Source organism: Scophthalmus maximus, chromosome 14 (genome assembly GCF_022379125.1).
Source record: "Scophthalmus maximus strain ysfricsl-2021 chromosome 14, ASM2237912v1, whole genome shotgun sequence".
Classification (NCBI taxonomy): domain Eukaryota; kingdom Metazoa; phylum Chordata; class Actinopteri; order Pleuronectiformes; family Scophthalmidae; genus Scophthalmus; species Scophthalmus maximus.
Window position 1 is genome coordinate 8,315,793 of NC_061528.1, and position 17,027 is coordinate 8,332,819.

General features: G+C 42.9%; 1 protein-coding gene across 2 annotated transcripts in view; it reads left to right on the forward strand.

The window, feature by feature from the left end:
- LOC118282978 (NALCN channel auxiliary factor 1) overlaps window positions 1-12,529 on the forward strand; it is a 58,344-nt gene extending 45,815 nt beyond the window's left edge. The window contains exons 2-4 of one of the 2 annotated variants that reach the window (XM_035604587.2): window positions 9,540-9,711; window positions 10,141-10,325; window positions 12,214-12,343. In XM_035604587.2, the coding sequence (XP_035460480.1) occupies window positions 9,540-9,711; window positions 10,141-10,289 (321 nt within the window). In that variant the 3' untranslated portion in view covers window positions 10,290-10,325; window positions 12,214-12,343. Of the gene's footprint in view, window positions 1-9,539; window positions 9,712-10,140; window positions 10,326-12,213 lie in introns of both variants that reach the window. The other variant, XM_035604585.2, reaches the window with a different exon arrangement.
- The last annotated feature ends 4,498 nt before the right edge of the window (window positions 12,530-17,027 follow it).

Genomic DNA, 17,027 nt, shown 5'->3' on the forward strand with positions numbered 1-17,027 from the left:
TTGACTTTTATTCCTTATGTCAATCGAAAACCTTTGCAAATTAGCTGGACTTTCAATTAGCCTTTTCCTTTACCTGCCCCTCTAACTTCTAATCTTCTTTCCATAGATCGTACCTTTGCATCAGTTTCTAATTTGAAAATGAATAAATAATGTTTTCTCTCTGTTGCTTTGGAAAAAAGCATTCATTCCCCTCCCCCAACCAAATGAAGAGATACATTTCAGTGGCACCCTTTGAAGATCCCACTCACGCCTGTGCCAGATTAACATGGATTTCCTTTCTGTAAAGACGTGAAAAGCAAAACATCCGAGAGCAGTTATTAAAGGAGCAATTTTATCTATGTGCTCGTACATGTATTTGTGTCTTTAGATATGTCAACATAAAAATGCACTATATCTATTTGATTGATGAAAAGTAAAACAAAAAGCTATTAAACTGAAAACAAAAAAGAGGCCAATTTAGGACATGGGCTAAATCTTTGCTGCCCACCGTTAGGAGGCTCCACCAGGTCTGACATCACTGGTCTGGCTGGGTCAGTGAACCCATGGGGAAAAAAAAAAAACTTTGATAACAAGCTACTGTAAACTCTAAGTTATTAATTCTGGAAAGACCTTCTGACACCACCCGTCCCTTCTTGTCTAACTCTAACTCTCATTCCCTCTCATTCTCTGTGTGTGTGTGTGTGTGTGTGTGTGTGTGTGTGTGTGTGTGTGTGTGTGTGTGTGTGTGTGTGTGTGTGTGTGTGTGTGTGTGTGTGTGTGTGTGTGTGTGTGTCTTTGTGCATGCATGCTCTGGCTTTACCTGTGACATAGACAGAAAGAGAGCAAGCTGGAGTTATAGCACAGGCAAGCTAGAAAGAGAGCGTGTGTGTGTATGTGTGTGTGTGTGTGTGTGTGTGTGTGTGTGTGTGTGTGTGTGTCTGAAGGTGAGTGTGTGTATCAGTTATGTTTCCGCTGGCAACCCTGCGCCAGCCCCCACTCTCAGGCCATTTTTCATCCAACCGTTGCAGTACACACTGCAGTGGGGAGCCGAGGAAGCGGGTGCCGTGGGGGGTGAGGTGGGATCGGGGGTTGTCATGGACAGCAGCGGGAGAGATAGCAGTGATGCAAAGCCAATGGGATTTTTTGCTGATGTACTGCGCGGTTATGGGGAATAGTTGTCCGTTGCTGGGATTACTTACATTATTTAACAGGTTTTTGCGTGGCTGGGGGTGGGGAAACGGGAGCTCGCAAAGACAGAGAGGGTTTGATACCTGAGCTGCAGGTCAACACACACACACACACACACACACACACACACACACACACACACACATGCATACAAGCACAGCCTGGTGGAGCAAACAGAAGTTTTGGCTGAAGAGGGTGTTGATTCGTCACTCTCACAGTGGCCTCGTCTTGCTGATAATTATCTTTGCCACATTAATTATCAATGTAAGTGTCAGCATGACAGTGCGGAAGAATTACATCCAGATAACCTTGATTAATCAACACAATGGGGTTAAGGGGCAATTGTTTTGTGCGTATGGATGTGCTCATATGCAGAAAATGTCCTATCCCTTCTTCATCCATCTCCATCCTCGCGTCTGGAATTCCTCAATTGCCCTACCTCTGTGTCTCTCTGCTTCTCTGTATTCTCATTGAGAACTCTTTTTTTTAAAAAATCTTCTCAGTCTGAAAGCAAAGCTGTCTGCCGAGAGTACAGTGGGTAGAATCAGCGTGTAGTACAGTTGTGAGCTTCTGGATCGTTCGGTCCCGAGCAGCCGTGTTTCCATGTATTCATATTTTAGCGATGCTAGAAGCGTGGCTTTTGACTGTTTTATTTTTACAAACAGTAAAAAGGAACTTTATTAGAAGAGTCAATGTTTATGAATGTGATGAAAGCTTGGTGATTGTTTCATCGCTCGGCCTTGGACAGGACGACCTGAGACTGTCAGTCTGGCAGGCTCGTGGGGCAGCGCGGAGCAGAGCACCGCCTGGCACGCTCTCGGAGCAGTGAACATCACCAGCATGGATGTAATCCTTTTTTTTTTTTTCATTATTAATTCACACACTGCCATGACCGTATCATTCATTCATACATTTTTCATGCAACCCTGCTCTGCAGCTATTTTGCGATTCAGCGCTCATCACACTGTATTTCTTTTTCCCTTTCAACTGAGAGTCGCACGACACCGAACTGGGCCTGGCGAACGTCTCGACATAACCAGTCTGGTGAACTTTGTGCCGTCTGCGCTCAGAAGTCGAGCTGTGTTGCACACGTTCCGCTCTCTCTCTTTCTCTCTATGTTCTTGGATGTTTGTTATTTTGACGGAGGTCATTACAATGTAAAAACACTCTACAGTAAGTCCTTGGCGTGCGGTAAATGCATTAGCATGGCTTTGGTTTGCCAAATCAGCAGCTTATATTTAATGATATGAGGCAGTGTTTTGTCATCCAATGAGCACTGTGTGTGTGTTTGTGTGAGTGTGCGTTTGTGTATGTGACTGTGTGTACTCGTACCAGCGCTTTGGGTACATGAAAAGCGCTTTATAAATCAAATATATTATTATATCTTTGTGAGGACCACCGAGTGTAGACATTAAAGCTACAGTGTGTAATATTTAAAAGAAGGTATGCACAGAAAGTGAATATATTGTCCATAATTATGTGTTCATAAATGTATAATCACAAAGAACAATGAACCAATGTTTTTTGGTCAACTTTGAATGAGTTAAATATAGTAACATTTGGGGGACCCGACCTCCATGCAAGTCGCCATGTTTGCTACAACGCGTTGTGCTGCGTTCCAGTTCCACTGCGAGGTATAATGGAACGCAGCATTAAATACAGTTGCAGAAAACGGTCCAAAATACGTCGCATTCGCGTTGGATTTCCAGCGCTGCGGGAAACCGCAAATGGAATTAGCGGTGCGCCACCATTAGGTGTCCCCTGTCGGGTGCTCAGTTGGTTGCAGTTTTAGAATTAGGTTAGGGTAAGGGTTGGTGTTAGCCATTTATTTGTAATGGGTTAGGGTAAGGGGCACTCATAATGTCAATGAGTGTCCTCATTACGATAGAAGTACAAGATTGCCTGTGAGCGTGTGCGCGTGTGTGTTTGTCATTCATCCACCACAAGCAGCAGGTGGGTCATTATTGAGATATTGCCTTGTGTGTTTACACAGTCATTCAGATGTAACATTAATGTAATTGAATAGGTGCCTCTCAGGGAGTTGCATGAGTGCTTTCTGCTTCACTTCAGTTTCAATCAATGTATTGTGCTGCGGCTTCAGTCGGCCGGCTGCCTCGCTCGTCCCTTTTTGTTTTATTATTACGTTCTCATTGGCTCCTCTAACCATCTTGGCTAAACCTGCCTGTTTATTTCATGTCTGTGCTGTTGCTTAGATCATTAGTTACGTTACATTTTCTCTGTGTAACCGCTGCTGACAGGATTTGCATGCTTGCCAGCTGCTGCCCGCAGGCTAGTGAATATATTCACATGCATCAATTCACTGTACAGCGCGCACACACAAAATGCACATGCATACGTACATCATAGCCAATTAAATGTTATCTGCTCACGTTGGCGTGATAGTTCCCCGTCACTTTCCTCGCAGAGACCAATAGTTTGTTTTTTTTCCTTTGTGTTTGACTTCATGCTTGATTACATTCATTGACTTACCGACATGTTTGGCCGTGCACACTCGCTGGTTTGCATATGTGAATATGTATGTCTTTTTTTTCAGATTATATTTAGTGTAACCTTTGCTTTGCTTTAACCTCTTGTAGTGGAACAACCATGGGCATCACTGCTGCTGCTGCTGCTGCTGCTGCTTCCAGGGATTAAGGGGAAGTTTACATACTGGCTCCTACTAAAGAACAACCTCTATTTGACCCCATGTCAGGCTGCCTTCGTGTCACCGCTTGAATGGACTGCTCATTTCATCCAACACTGTGGAGAGCATGCAGAATGATAATCAGGGCTTCTGTGGACAGTGTATAGTTAATTACATTTTTTTCCCTTCAGTGGACAGTATGGAGTTCATAGGGCCCGTGCAGTTAATTCATTTCAATGTTAGAAAAGAGCATTTTAAAATGACTGTGTGGAGTGGAAATCTGGAGGATGCGGAGTTTCAAACTAATGTAAAAGTCAGAAACCCAAAAGGAAATCGGTGTGTTTTTCAGTGAAAAGTGAATCTTAATGAGAGTTCACTCAGTTGTCATTGTTGCCTTGTGTCATTTTAATCCCATTGACCCAGTCTGACACAACTTGAGAGTATTTTAATACCGGGCTATTGTGCCGCGCACTCGTCCTGGTCTTCTGTTTAAGCCGAGGATCGTTCAAACAAACAGAGCAGAAAAGAGGATAAAGGAAACGAGGGGAGCAGCAGCGGAGCAGTGAATGGCTGTGAGCTAATTGATGAGGTGGCTCGTGAGATTCTGTGTGTGTTCATGTGTCCGAGTCTCTCCGTGCTCTCCTGCTGTTTTTGTGCTGCATATTGAAGAGGAATGAGTTGCAGTAATCGGGTGGGTCCCTGTCAGCAGTTTAGCCACAAACACAATTCCAGATAAAGCATTACAGATGAGGCACTGACAAGGAAGGGCCATCCGGGGCTACTGAAAACCAATACTACGGGGCAGAGTAAGGCCTTTCATCAATTACTGCCCTAATAGCCTAATTGTAATGAACTAATCCAATCTGTGAGACAGCTCAGTCTCAACTCTGTGAATCACTGGAGGGCAAGAAAACCAGTGGAGAGCAGGGATGGGGAGGGTACTTAAACAAAGTACTGAGTAATTTTATTTGGGACTTTAAACAAGGTAATCACTGTTGTATGTATCCGATGAATCTTTTAAATTGGCTACAGGAGCTTCATCTCGCTTTGTCTGAAGCGGTTTGATCTTTTCACGATGAACAATGAAATTCCACTAAAGATTTTTTAACCTGACAACAAGCCACCAACGTTGTGTGTGACACCTGAAAGAGGACATATTGATTTTCAGGTTAGTTAGAAGCTTCAGTTTCCCAATATTTTTTCTTTAGGACCTTTCTGCTGATACATCTTTTCATACACTACGTGGTCTATGGATACTCGTGACATTTGCGTCTGTTCATCTCCGCTATCTTCTTAGCGTTGACTCTGGTTACATTCATTTTACCTCTAATGACGACAATATTTTACGACTCTTCATTCAAATGTATTACATTTACATTCATTCATTATTTTATCTTAATCAAAGAAAAATATATATAGACACAGGAAGCAATTTGGGATTTGGCCATATGGGCAGGAGAAATCAGGAGTTTACCAACCCTAAGATTAACAGCCATAGTGCATGAAAACCAAACAGAAAGTGAAGAATTTATGAAAAACAATGTGAATTTGCAGTGGAAGTTATACTTTAAAATGTCTTTCTGAAACAGAAATGAATGAGTTTTTTTGCACGGTTCCCTTTTTGGTGCTTATATTACCTCTAAACCTCATTGTTCATGTTTTGACCTTTGTCGAGATACATTTTCTTTAGAATTTGGATTTATGTACATTAATCCCATCACCGCATTGATCTGGGTTCCTAGCTGGTGGAACGTTTTTAAAAGTCAGTCTTAAGTAAATAAATTCTTTGAATGCTTTGCACATAAAAACCTTCCCTTGCTTCCTGGCAGGGTTTTAATCTCAAACATCTGCATGAACAGTTGACTGCCACTGGCACAGCGTATATTTCTAAAGATGAACAACGCGTTTCCACCTTCTCCCAAAAATATGAAGCCAAAAAGTATCCCATGCAGATACGCGTGCTGCCATCTTGTGCTGGTGACGTGTTTTGATTTTTTTAATTTGGCCCATGAACCATCCGCGAACATGGAGGTGGCGGGGAATGTGACCGACACCGCAGCCAGCCACCAGGCGACGCGGTCAAAATATTTTGACTGTTTTTCAGCTATAGTGTCACAGTGTTGGACAAGACTGCAAAGTAGAAAAGTGATTGTAATGAATTAGTGAATGAAAACCCTTTAACCTGCCCGCACTTGCCCCGTCTGGCAAATTGACCTCACACTGACTTGATTCTTGTGTCATGTCCCTGATGAATAGATAACTAAAATAGACTAATAAAGAATTATTGATCAGCCACACGTGTTATACATGGCTCCAAAAGTGATAATTGAAATATTTTTCATATATATAATATATAATTTTTCATATATGCGTGTGCATAATGAGCCTGTGTAACTACGAGGCCTTGGTGCCTTCTATGTCACAGCCTCAATGTGAGAGGAGTTACAGTTAATCAGCAAAAACAAAGGAGAGATGGAATTGAAAAAGACATTGCAAAAGGAGGACGGAGATTTGAGAGCCTGTTGAAAGACCACACCAGATTAGGGGAAAAGTTATATAAATGGGAGAAAGAGCGCTTCCCACTATCTCCATCACGACCCTCCCCCTCCCTGTCTCTCCCACTGCCATGCTGCCTTGTTCTCCCTCTCTCCGATTTGACAGCAGGGTGATGAATTGCCAGTCGTGGGTCTACAGTAGACTGACGGCTGAGGGAGGAGAGATCTGAGCGGCAGCAGCAGTGGGCTTCACTAACTGCTGCTGAGTGCAAAAGGACAGGAGTGTGTGGCAAAGGGCCAAGAAGAACTGTGTGTTTTCTTTTTACACCACATCTGTTGCACTTCAGACAGATGTTGTGTGCTGACCGCCAGGCTCACAGGATGCACTTGGCCTTTTTTTTTTTTTTGTTCTAGTTTCATGGTGTCACCTACTCCTGAAGTTCTTTGTCTTCGTAAACAAGCATTACTGGATACTGACTTTGTTGTAAGAGATGGTGGGTGAAATTGTTGCCACTCGTACCAGACCTTTTCTCTTTAGTCTCAAGCCCAAGCTGAGTTGTGGCAGTACAGGTGGCGTCAAAAGATAATCTCTCCAGTTGTGATGTTATTGATTAGTTCGCTTTTTATTCAATTTCCTTTTTTCGTTAGAGCCTGGCTGGACAGACCTTGACTTTTTTTTCTGCTGAGCAGGGGAAACACCGGAAGAATGCAGAGACAGACACCACTCGACAGTAATTGGCAATAACGTTGTTGGCATGGTGATTTGTTGCTGAATGAGAGAAAGGGGCAGCATCACGCCCAGTGTGTCTTCATCGCCCCTCGCTGACGGCTTCAGGGTGAGCAGTGGATCTAAACAGCGAGAACAGCGGGGCATGAAATGGGAACAGTGTTGCACAAGCAAAATATGGAAAATACAGAGGTGAAATCTCACACACACCTGGACAATCGTGTTCAAACACACACACAAACACAAATGTACACACGAGCTGCACAAGATGTGACAGAGGGTCACGTGACCACATTATTCTGTGACATTTACATAGTAATAACAGATTAGAGAGAAGGGCAGTGTGTGTGTGTGTGTGTGTGTTTGTGTGTGTGTGGGTGTGTGTGTGTGTGTGTGTGTGCGTGTGTGTGTGTGTGTGTGTGTGTGTGTGTCATCAGGAAGCAACTTTATCTTCTGCGGGAAATCTAATTATTAGCACACATCAATTTACTGTACAGTATCTATGAATGTGTGCATAATCTCAGAATCAGCACATGCTCAGTAATGCATATAGTATATGCCTGGATATTTGAGGACCCTACTAAAATTCTAAATCCTTTGGGAAAATCATCAAAGGCAGACAATAGTTAATTTTTTTGAAACAGATATTGCATTCTCTATTGCAGATAGAGTCAAGGAAAAAAATATTTTATTAATTATTTCTTTGGCATTCAATAGAACCTCAACATCATCATATCAGAGATAGAAACATGTCCTTTCTATCTCTCTTGTTCTCTTTCTGGCACCTACAGACACACACACACACAAACACACACACACACACACAAGGCTGGAGGCCACGACCACACACAAACGTGTCGTCACCTCCACACATCGACACGTTAAACTCGTCGACAGATCCTAAATTGTTCGTGGGTTCAAAACAGTTTGTACGAGTGTAAAACAGCCACGAAAAAAGAAAGTGCGTGTTCGAGAAGCATAATCCAGCCACAACGTGTAACACATGCACACACACACACACACACACACACACACGGGGGGAGGAGTGATACGATCGGTGTTTTGCTGCACTGTTCCTGAGCACGACGACCAGCTCTCAGCAGGTGCTACAGTAGGTTTCCCCACAGTCGCTGCAACGTTTCACAGGAAACACCGGCTAATTGCTGCAGGTGATACCACACAATGAGACCAACCACCTTGTCACGTCGGAGGGGGAAAACAAGGCGCTAAGTAAATAATCTGTCCCCACTCGTGCGCTTGCACAGTTGAGAAAATGAGTGAGAAAAGATTAACAAATGACAAACATCAACGTCACGTAACGGAGGGCCCTGTTTTGATCGTTTACCGGTGTCCGTGTTATTAAATGCTCGCGACCTGATGTTATTTCAAAATACAAGCAAGTTTTACGGCTGTGAAAGCAAAGAAACAACACTAATTACTGGAACTATCGATTTTGTGTTTAAAGAGCTGTCGATTTGGTAGAAATAGATTATCTAATTGTGTTCAGATCTTGGTGATGGGTGATGCTCTGACAGAACAGCATTCACTGTAATTGCGTATTATTCTTCATTCTTAATACGAGAATTTCCTATGCAGATTTTAAATTGCGTGCCCACACACAGGTCATTTGATTCATGCATGTGCTACACATGATGTGGGGCAGGTTGTATCAGATGAGTGAGTTCATGGCTTTATTTTTACCATGCAACACCAACTTTCTTCTTGGTTAGAAGAAGATGAGTTGTCTTTGTTTGAGTGCGCTATAAATAGACACAAAGCTTTTTTAATATTCTATCGCCTTTCTCGCACAAAAACACAATCTTCTTTTTGCTGTTCTTTTCCTATTAGACCCGTTGTCAATAAAATGAAAAGTCCCATGTATTTCTCAAACGCATACATTTGAAATGAACTAAAAAATACATCCCTGGCAACCATCAGCACCATGCACTCACTCTTCTTGGATCATATTCGAAGCCTTCAGAAAATATAAGTGCTATACATGTATTTTTATTTTTTTCTGAAAGGAGTCTAAAGTTGTTGGTTTGTATTAGGATTGGTGTATACTGTACATTGTGATTTCAAAGTTTGCAAACCAAGTTGCAGGTTCTCACGGTGCTTAACTGTGGTGATGTTGATTGACTTGTCATGCCTGCCTTCATTTGAGGATCACTGCATTTAAAAAAAAAAGTATACTTCTGAAAACAATAGAAATGCAGGCATGGTAATCAGTAATACTGATCTGAAGATGACATTTGGTGGACGAGCGCGCCGCAACAAACACATTGATTAAAGAGCATACAACAGGATCACCACGATATCTGCTCAGCCCCGTGTGGATCAATACTGTAGCATGTAGAGGTCATGGATGATACGCACATACTGTACATGGAAGAGTGTGCACATCTGTGTGTGTATCATCCAAAGCAACCGTCTGTAACTCATCAATATTCTCTCTCTCTCTCTCTCTTCCTCCCTCTCCTGCCCTCACCTCCCTGTCTCTTCGTAGATGGTTTATAAGCCCTGGCTGTGTTCTCAGTACTTCCAGACCACCCAGATGCACTGCAGCAAGCGAATCCCCTGTGGTCAGTACTGCCTGGAGGTGCAGCAGCGGTGCCCCTTCGTCCTGCCCGACAACGATGATCTCATCCATGGAGGCAGCCCCAGTTTTATATGCACAGGTACAAGAGGAAACATCTGACAGTTTTTGCAAATGTGTTTTAATCTTATTTTCCTGCTTGACATCTGCACAGGTCAAGCAGCTACAGTGTAACTTAAACACAGGAGTTGGGCTTTGTTGATCATTTAAGGGATAAAAGAGCATTACCTCCCCTAAATCCTGGAATCCAGAGCTAAGAATAACAAGATTCGCTCACCTCTACCTCCCCAGGGCCGACCCCGTGTACCGCCCTCGGCCTGAGTAACTTACTCTACGCCTAATGAGCATGTAGGGAGTACAGTGTCTCGCTCAATTATACTTTAGTGGGGACTGCTGATGGACACATAGAGGACATTTGTCACTTTACAGTTACAGGATGTTCTGTACAATTAGCAGTCTAACAGGGTGATACACCATGACAACTAGGCTAATTGTTGCCAATTACTCACAGCACCAGGAATCAGCCGCACACTGGAGGAACATGGTGACAGGAAGTCTGTTCGCTGTGACTGTACTGAACAGTGTTCAGTGGATTCACTGATACACAGTGTTAGTGCTTCGGCGACTTCTGGCCCAGGACACACACTGAATCCTGGATGAATGTTTGATCTTTTTTTGTCTCCACATACATGAGAGGTGAGTCCCACACAAAATGACTGCGTGAGCTGAATATGGTTGGAAACCCAAAGGTACACAATAGCATGTTGATGCTGCCCTCTGGTGGTCAAGTAGATCAGCAGGTCGCAGTCATGTTCAAAATGAGACGAGCAATTTACAGCATTTACTTGTGCTTACTTACTTTTGTCACTAAATTGGAGATACAGGGCTGTTGATTTTCCATATTTATTTATTTAGTTGTTTTTAAACTATTATTTTTTTCCATTTTAAACGAGTCCATCCAACAAAGTGTTCGTCAGTCTGTCGATAAATTAGGATTCCCTCAGCCTTTTAATTTAAAAAAAACAAACTAAAACATCTGGCCACATAAGCAGGACTTATGACGCATTTTGTGAAATACACACAGCTATTGAGTGAGAGGACGCCAACTATTTCATTTATTTAGATACTGTACATATGCGTGAGTGTACTTTTTTGTTTACCATGGAAACACATCTAAATGCAGATTTATTTTGTCAGAAACTCCCAATAATTACATGGTTCCTCTTGTCACAGCTTTTGACAGTCAAACTGTGCCGAGTGGGCACAGACGTCCTCACAGTTCACTCCCTCACAGAGCAGTGCACACTTTGCTTATGATGTCAGTGGAAAGTGTGAGTCTGCTGTTTGAAATTTCAGTCGTTGTGTCGTCGCAGTGAATGTAAAGTACAATGCCTTTTTTTTTAAAACGAAACACCAAATACTGTGTATTTTTATATTAGATTTATTATTCTGTCCATCAAAAGCACTTCTGTAGTGTATATTTAGGCCTCCTTGTAAAGGACAATGTTAATTGCAGTGATTCAGCTGGGACGCTCGGCAGAATAAAATCGAGATGTTAGGTGGTACAGGATGTTATATATCAGTAGCATTAAATTAAGACATTCATCACTACAGTGGCCGAGAGAGCTCTATGTACTGCAGCGTATAAAAACACATGCAAATGGGAAAAACACAAAAAAAAACAGCTTCAACACTTTGGAAATGGCCTTCATAATTTTCCAACGTCTCCTAACCTGCTTGTGTTGCAGTCCAAAACCTGGAAACACTCGGTCTACACAGAAAACAACAGGAGAAAACCATACTCATTAATATTTGTGGGGCTGAAACCGATAATTTCTTCTTTGCTTAACATTTGCTTTAACAATTTGATTGATTATGAAAATATGTGTTGATTAAATCTCTGGCAGGGGAGATTTACTGAACTAATTGTTTCAGCTCTGGCTGCAAAAGAATAAAACACATGCAATCTAGGAGGGCGCTCTGAGAACTCATATCTCACCATGTATAAGAGAGTGAAATGTTAGCGAACAACATTTGTTTAAGTTTTACAGCCATTGTAATGTTAGTCTTTTTCTTATAACTGTGATATTCATCATTTTAAGTGCAAAAAACAAACTCACTCTTTTGTGTTGATGAATTGTTCTTGCAGTGTTTGTTTGTGGTTAGTGTTTGAGTTGTCACATTTCTGAACTTTTTTCTTTATTTTCTTGCATTTTTTTCCATCTGCTGTACACCGACTTCTCATGGTCGACTGAGAAGAGGTCGAAGTCATAGTAATAATAATAGTGATAACAATAACAATGTCAAAATAATTCTTTCTACACAGCTCTACCAAGAAGGAATTATCTGCTTTGAGAATAATCAGGTTCATAGGAAATAATTCTCACCGTAGTTGTTGGTTGTTGTGTTTTATATCTTTTGGTTCTCAATATTTTTGCGGGGGCAGCTGGACAAGCGACATTACTCTATTTTATGACAGGAAGCGAGTACAAGATATGGAAGAAAAAAACTTCAGCATGCCACATCTTAAAGACAACGTGTGAGCTAATTGCTTATATGTCTATCACCAAAAAAACCAAAACAGGGCTGCTGGAGGACTATCCATCAGGTGTGGACCCAGATGCAGAGTGCTGTGATGTGCGGTGGGACTTAAAAGTGGACAACCGATCCCGGGGGACCCTGAAAAGAACTCACCCGCCATGCCAGCATCGCACCTCCCTCAGCTCCTCGGCAGCCTGCAGACTGTGTAACAGCCGGCTCAAACTCTGCCTGCTGGTCCTTGTTCTCCTACACACTGTTGCCAGCCTCACTGCATCCCACAATGCAACAGGACTGGGCCTCCCTGCCATCACACCTCTGGAGGAGAGCCCTGCCAATGAGGAGTGACAGAGCTGCCAGGGGGAGGGGGGGGGGGGGGGGGTGAGGTTGTCGGGGTTGGGGATTTCCTCACCATGGCAACCGATGGATGTGGAAAAATACAGCCACAGGAGCTGTGTGCTGCCTGTGGAAATTCTGCAACACTTTCTGGCAAATGGAAAATGTGGGACGCTTTGAGACGTAAGACACACAAATCAATCAAAACAAATAAATGAGTTAACAAACAGACAAATTGAGGGACACCACCAGTCCCTTTGCTAGGAAAAAGGGGACAATGCCACAGCCTTTGCTGAGTGGGAAGGTCGGCTTCCTCACGGCTGAGTTTCTCTCACTACGCTTTTTTACACTGTGTTCCAATTATTGGTTTCTGTTGCACTGGCTGACTATGGAATAACACAATCATATTCTCTTTCTAATGTCCATCCTTTGTGTTTGTTTCTGAGTCTCTCATACAGGAAGAAAATGTGTTCTCTTGAAAAAGTCTGATAATGTGTAAAAAAAACGAAGAAGAAAAGAAGTTATTAGCTGCACGTATGTGTGAGGATTTGTGAGCGTGAGCGTGTGTGTGCTCGTATGACTGTCTTTACACGTGTGGGCTTGCATGATTGTGTATGAGAGGATGGGCGTGTGTTGCTGACAACTCCCCTTAAAGTCTAACAGACTGAGGCAGCGATGAAGTCTTTATGGAGCCCCCGCCCCACCACTGCCTCGCCAGGTGTCACTTAGCTCTGCCATGCTGGTTTGTTGGCCACAATCCCATCGAAGCTAAACTGGCTTTTGAATGTGTTTCTGGTTTCCACGATAAGCCCCTGTGCTCGACACAGGTTCATGGTTTTCCCTCCTTTTGTTTTTGTGAGATAAAATTCACCCATTAACTCCGTTATTAAACCGTTTTTCTGCAATCCGCGTCAGTAGAAAGCTCACACCTGGCTTCACTGGGGGAAAACGTCAGGAAACAGAAGGGATGCGTTCCTCCTACGTCATCAGCGCTCAGAATGTCAAGGAACGCTCTTCCTGGGAATGATCACAGGAAGTCTGACATGAGAAGAAACACGAGCAGAAAATAAAATGAAACCCCAGGTGAGCCAAACCTGTTTTAGAAAAAGACTGTTAATAAGAAATGGAGGATTATTAGGGACATTTTGGTGCACTCACATATAGTTTTAATGTGCAAGAAAGTATCATAGATAAATAATAAATGCATCTTACTTATAATCTGATCTTCTGACCCCTCAACCTTTCTTGCCCCAGACCCCAGACTGCTGAGTTTATCACAGCCAATAGAATTAGTGGCCAAAACTGTGATCCTTAAATCTTCCGGTTCACACTAAACCAGGGCTTGGCCATTTGATCAAAAATGATTTTACATTGATAGTCAAAAATTCATAGTAATTCTTGAAAATGCTTATATGCTTATAATCAAAAATTCGAACTGCTAGCTGGATTCTACGGCCAAGTATTAGGGCCATATTAAGAAGAAAAAAACCTAGTAAATATGAGATGATAATGTGGTGCTGATGTGCCAAAAGATTAGGTATTTTATTACCTTGTTTCTGTAATACTGTTAATTTAAATCTGCATTGAAGTGGCCCTAATACTTGAAGTCTAGTTTTATGGATTATAGTGAATTCTGAGCTCTGCTGCGTTTTGAATGAAGACGAACAAATGACGAGACAGATGCATGTGGCTAGATTCCAAAGCACGGAGATCTGAAGTTCATTTCTTAGACAGTTACTTCCCACTTCACTCACGGTAATAAAAAACAGCACAGATGGGAGGATTTTGTCTCACAGAACAAAAATGTGAAACTCTCTTGAGGCTTGTCTTAACCAAAGATGTTATTTCAGGCATTTTGGGCCAAAAACCCATTCAGATTCTTGTCACTTTTTCCAGCTACATGGGTCAGCAGAGTTATGTGACATTGGAATTTTAGCACCGGCTCAATTTATTCATCACAGCTGCTCCAGACATAGAATCTTTTGTTGTTTTACATTTTAAAGGTATTATCCAGTCACAATATCTGCAACATAAAAAAACATGGCTAAGGAAAGTTTACTCTGCCTTGAGAGCTTTAATTATTTTCCTGCTGGGGATTAATAATCTAATCTGACGGAATAAAGGACAATATCCCATCACCACTACTTGAAAACAAAAACTCTCTTTTTTGAACTGCTGATTTACTGTTTGCCCCTGAACCAAACGTACATCAGTGTTTATATCGACCTCAGGCTTTTTTATTGTTAGGAAACATGCGGACTGGATGTTACCTTTAAATCATCTTTACGACTGGTAAACTGCAATTCCCATGCAGCTGTGATGAACATAAAAAGTCAGCGTGTCACTTAGACAGGTAGCATCCTAAAAAAGGAAAGGCCCCTAATCCAACACTAGGTATATGACATTGTAATCCCACTCCTTGGCCGTACAAAAAGGTTCAGAATGACATTCAACATCTCACCAACACGGAGACGATTTGTTCTTGTTTGTTTGTGTCGAGATCCAAAATGTGTAACCTGTTCTCATTTGACTGCATGTGGAGGCTTTTCTGCAAGGTCACGACCGCCTCTTTCTGTTGATCGTCCTCAGCCCCGCTCCCTGTGCAAAGCACCACACCTGATCCCCAATCCGCTCCTGTAGCATGCCCACTGTCTCGTCCTTCTCTCCTCCAAAACATCCAAGGAATTTCTCATTAAGAAAAAAGGGCTTATTAAGATAAAACAGTACATCGCCATCAACACGGTCAGACACACACACTCCAACTCTCAAGAATTGTGAGCAGACAGAGGCTTCAAGAAAACATATGCCCATATTCTGTTTTATTAACTCAGATGCATTCCAGTGGCAGTTACCGGAGAGCACGGACAGAGAGGAATACCGAGAGAGGAGCATGTCGTTGTTTGAGCATTATGGGAAAAAAAAACTGATAATCAGTCAATAAGTCAGCTGATCTTAATGTTTAGCTTTTAAATGTTGACCAGCTTGTTGAACGGGGAAAAAAGGAAAAGGGAAAAAAGAAAAGAAAAGGTGTGACCATAAGGGCTGACTTCCCCTCTGATGAACAGGTGTCTGACGTTGCCGAGTCTGTTGACTAAACTAAATGAGATGTCCAATCCAATATCTGATGTCAAGAAAATTTTGTTATACGGTTTACTGAGCATTTGACATTCATCTTCGTTCACGACATTTCTGTGTAACCAGTATGTCGGCTTCCTCCTGACTCTCAGACCCGGCCCCGCTCCACAACCCCTGCTTGCACGAGAATAAAACACAACTGCTCATTGTCATTCAGCACAGCGCCCCCATGCCCATCTCCGACGACCGCATTCAGTGACAGACCAATGCTGCTATATCGTTGGCCACCAGTAGATGGAGATATTTTTATTCTTTTTATATTGCTACCGCTGCTGAAGACCTACCACACAATGACTGTCAGACACAAAGGGAAGCTGAGCTCTGGAAGAAAAAAGTGGATGGACCTGTGAGTAAAAGTGTACTGTACTGCATGTGTGTGTGTGTGTGTGTGTGTGTGTGTGTGCGTGTGCGTCTGCGTCTGCGTACCTGCAGAGACGTGTGTCCATGCCTGTGGCTAATTGCCATGTGTTCTCTGGAAAGCTCATTAACGTTGCCATGACCTTGGTGCCTGCAGAACAGGTGTGGCAAACCTCCACTGTCCTTAGACCCCCAGGGATCTGCTACGCGAGTCGTCCCATTATTCACTTGCAGCCCTGAAGGTCGCACGGACTGTGGTATGAAACCATTGTACTGTACAATGTGTAATAACTTGTGTCACCGCCCCCCCCCCCCCCCCCCGGGACACAAAACAGACTAGAGTGAAAAATTTGTGTCTTCCCTAAATTGTCTAATGGAGTATTTAAACTAACCCTTGTCTGTACTGAGGTGAAGGATATCAGAGCCAGTGCAAAGAAGGCCCGTGTGAAGGAAGTAGACAATATAAATGTAAAACTGGTGCCAAAGCATACCTTGGGTTGAGGAAAATAGACCTATATCACGTCCGATATGACACGCTGCTTTTGGATGGGCATTAGGAAGGAAAACAGGGTTCAGTCAGCGTCCTGGAAAACGTGCCATGCAGCCCCTCGCCACGAGCCCATGTAAGGGATCTCTACAAGACACACGCGCGATTCCATTCTGCCTGTCGTGTCAGTGGTCCTGCCGTGATGTAACAGCCATCACCAGCCTACTGTTGGACGTGTCTTCATACAGTAGACCCGCGTTCAAAGTCATGCAGAGGCCGTGTCCGCTTTACATGCAGCAATGCGTCCTCGCTGCGCTCGCATGGGTGTGTGAATGCTGTGCATACGTGTTGTCCTTCGTTCCCCCCTTCAGACATGTTTGCATCGAGAATGGACTTCTTAGTTGTTTTTTTATTTGGCGCGCAAGATTTCTTCCAAACTATAGTAGAACGAGATTTGACTAGAGTTAATCTCTGATTTGACTTTTGTTAGTAATGCAGGGAACGCACGCAGCCGTTACTCTGCAGTGATAACTTTTATTTATTTA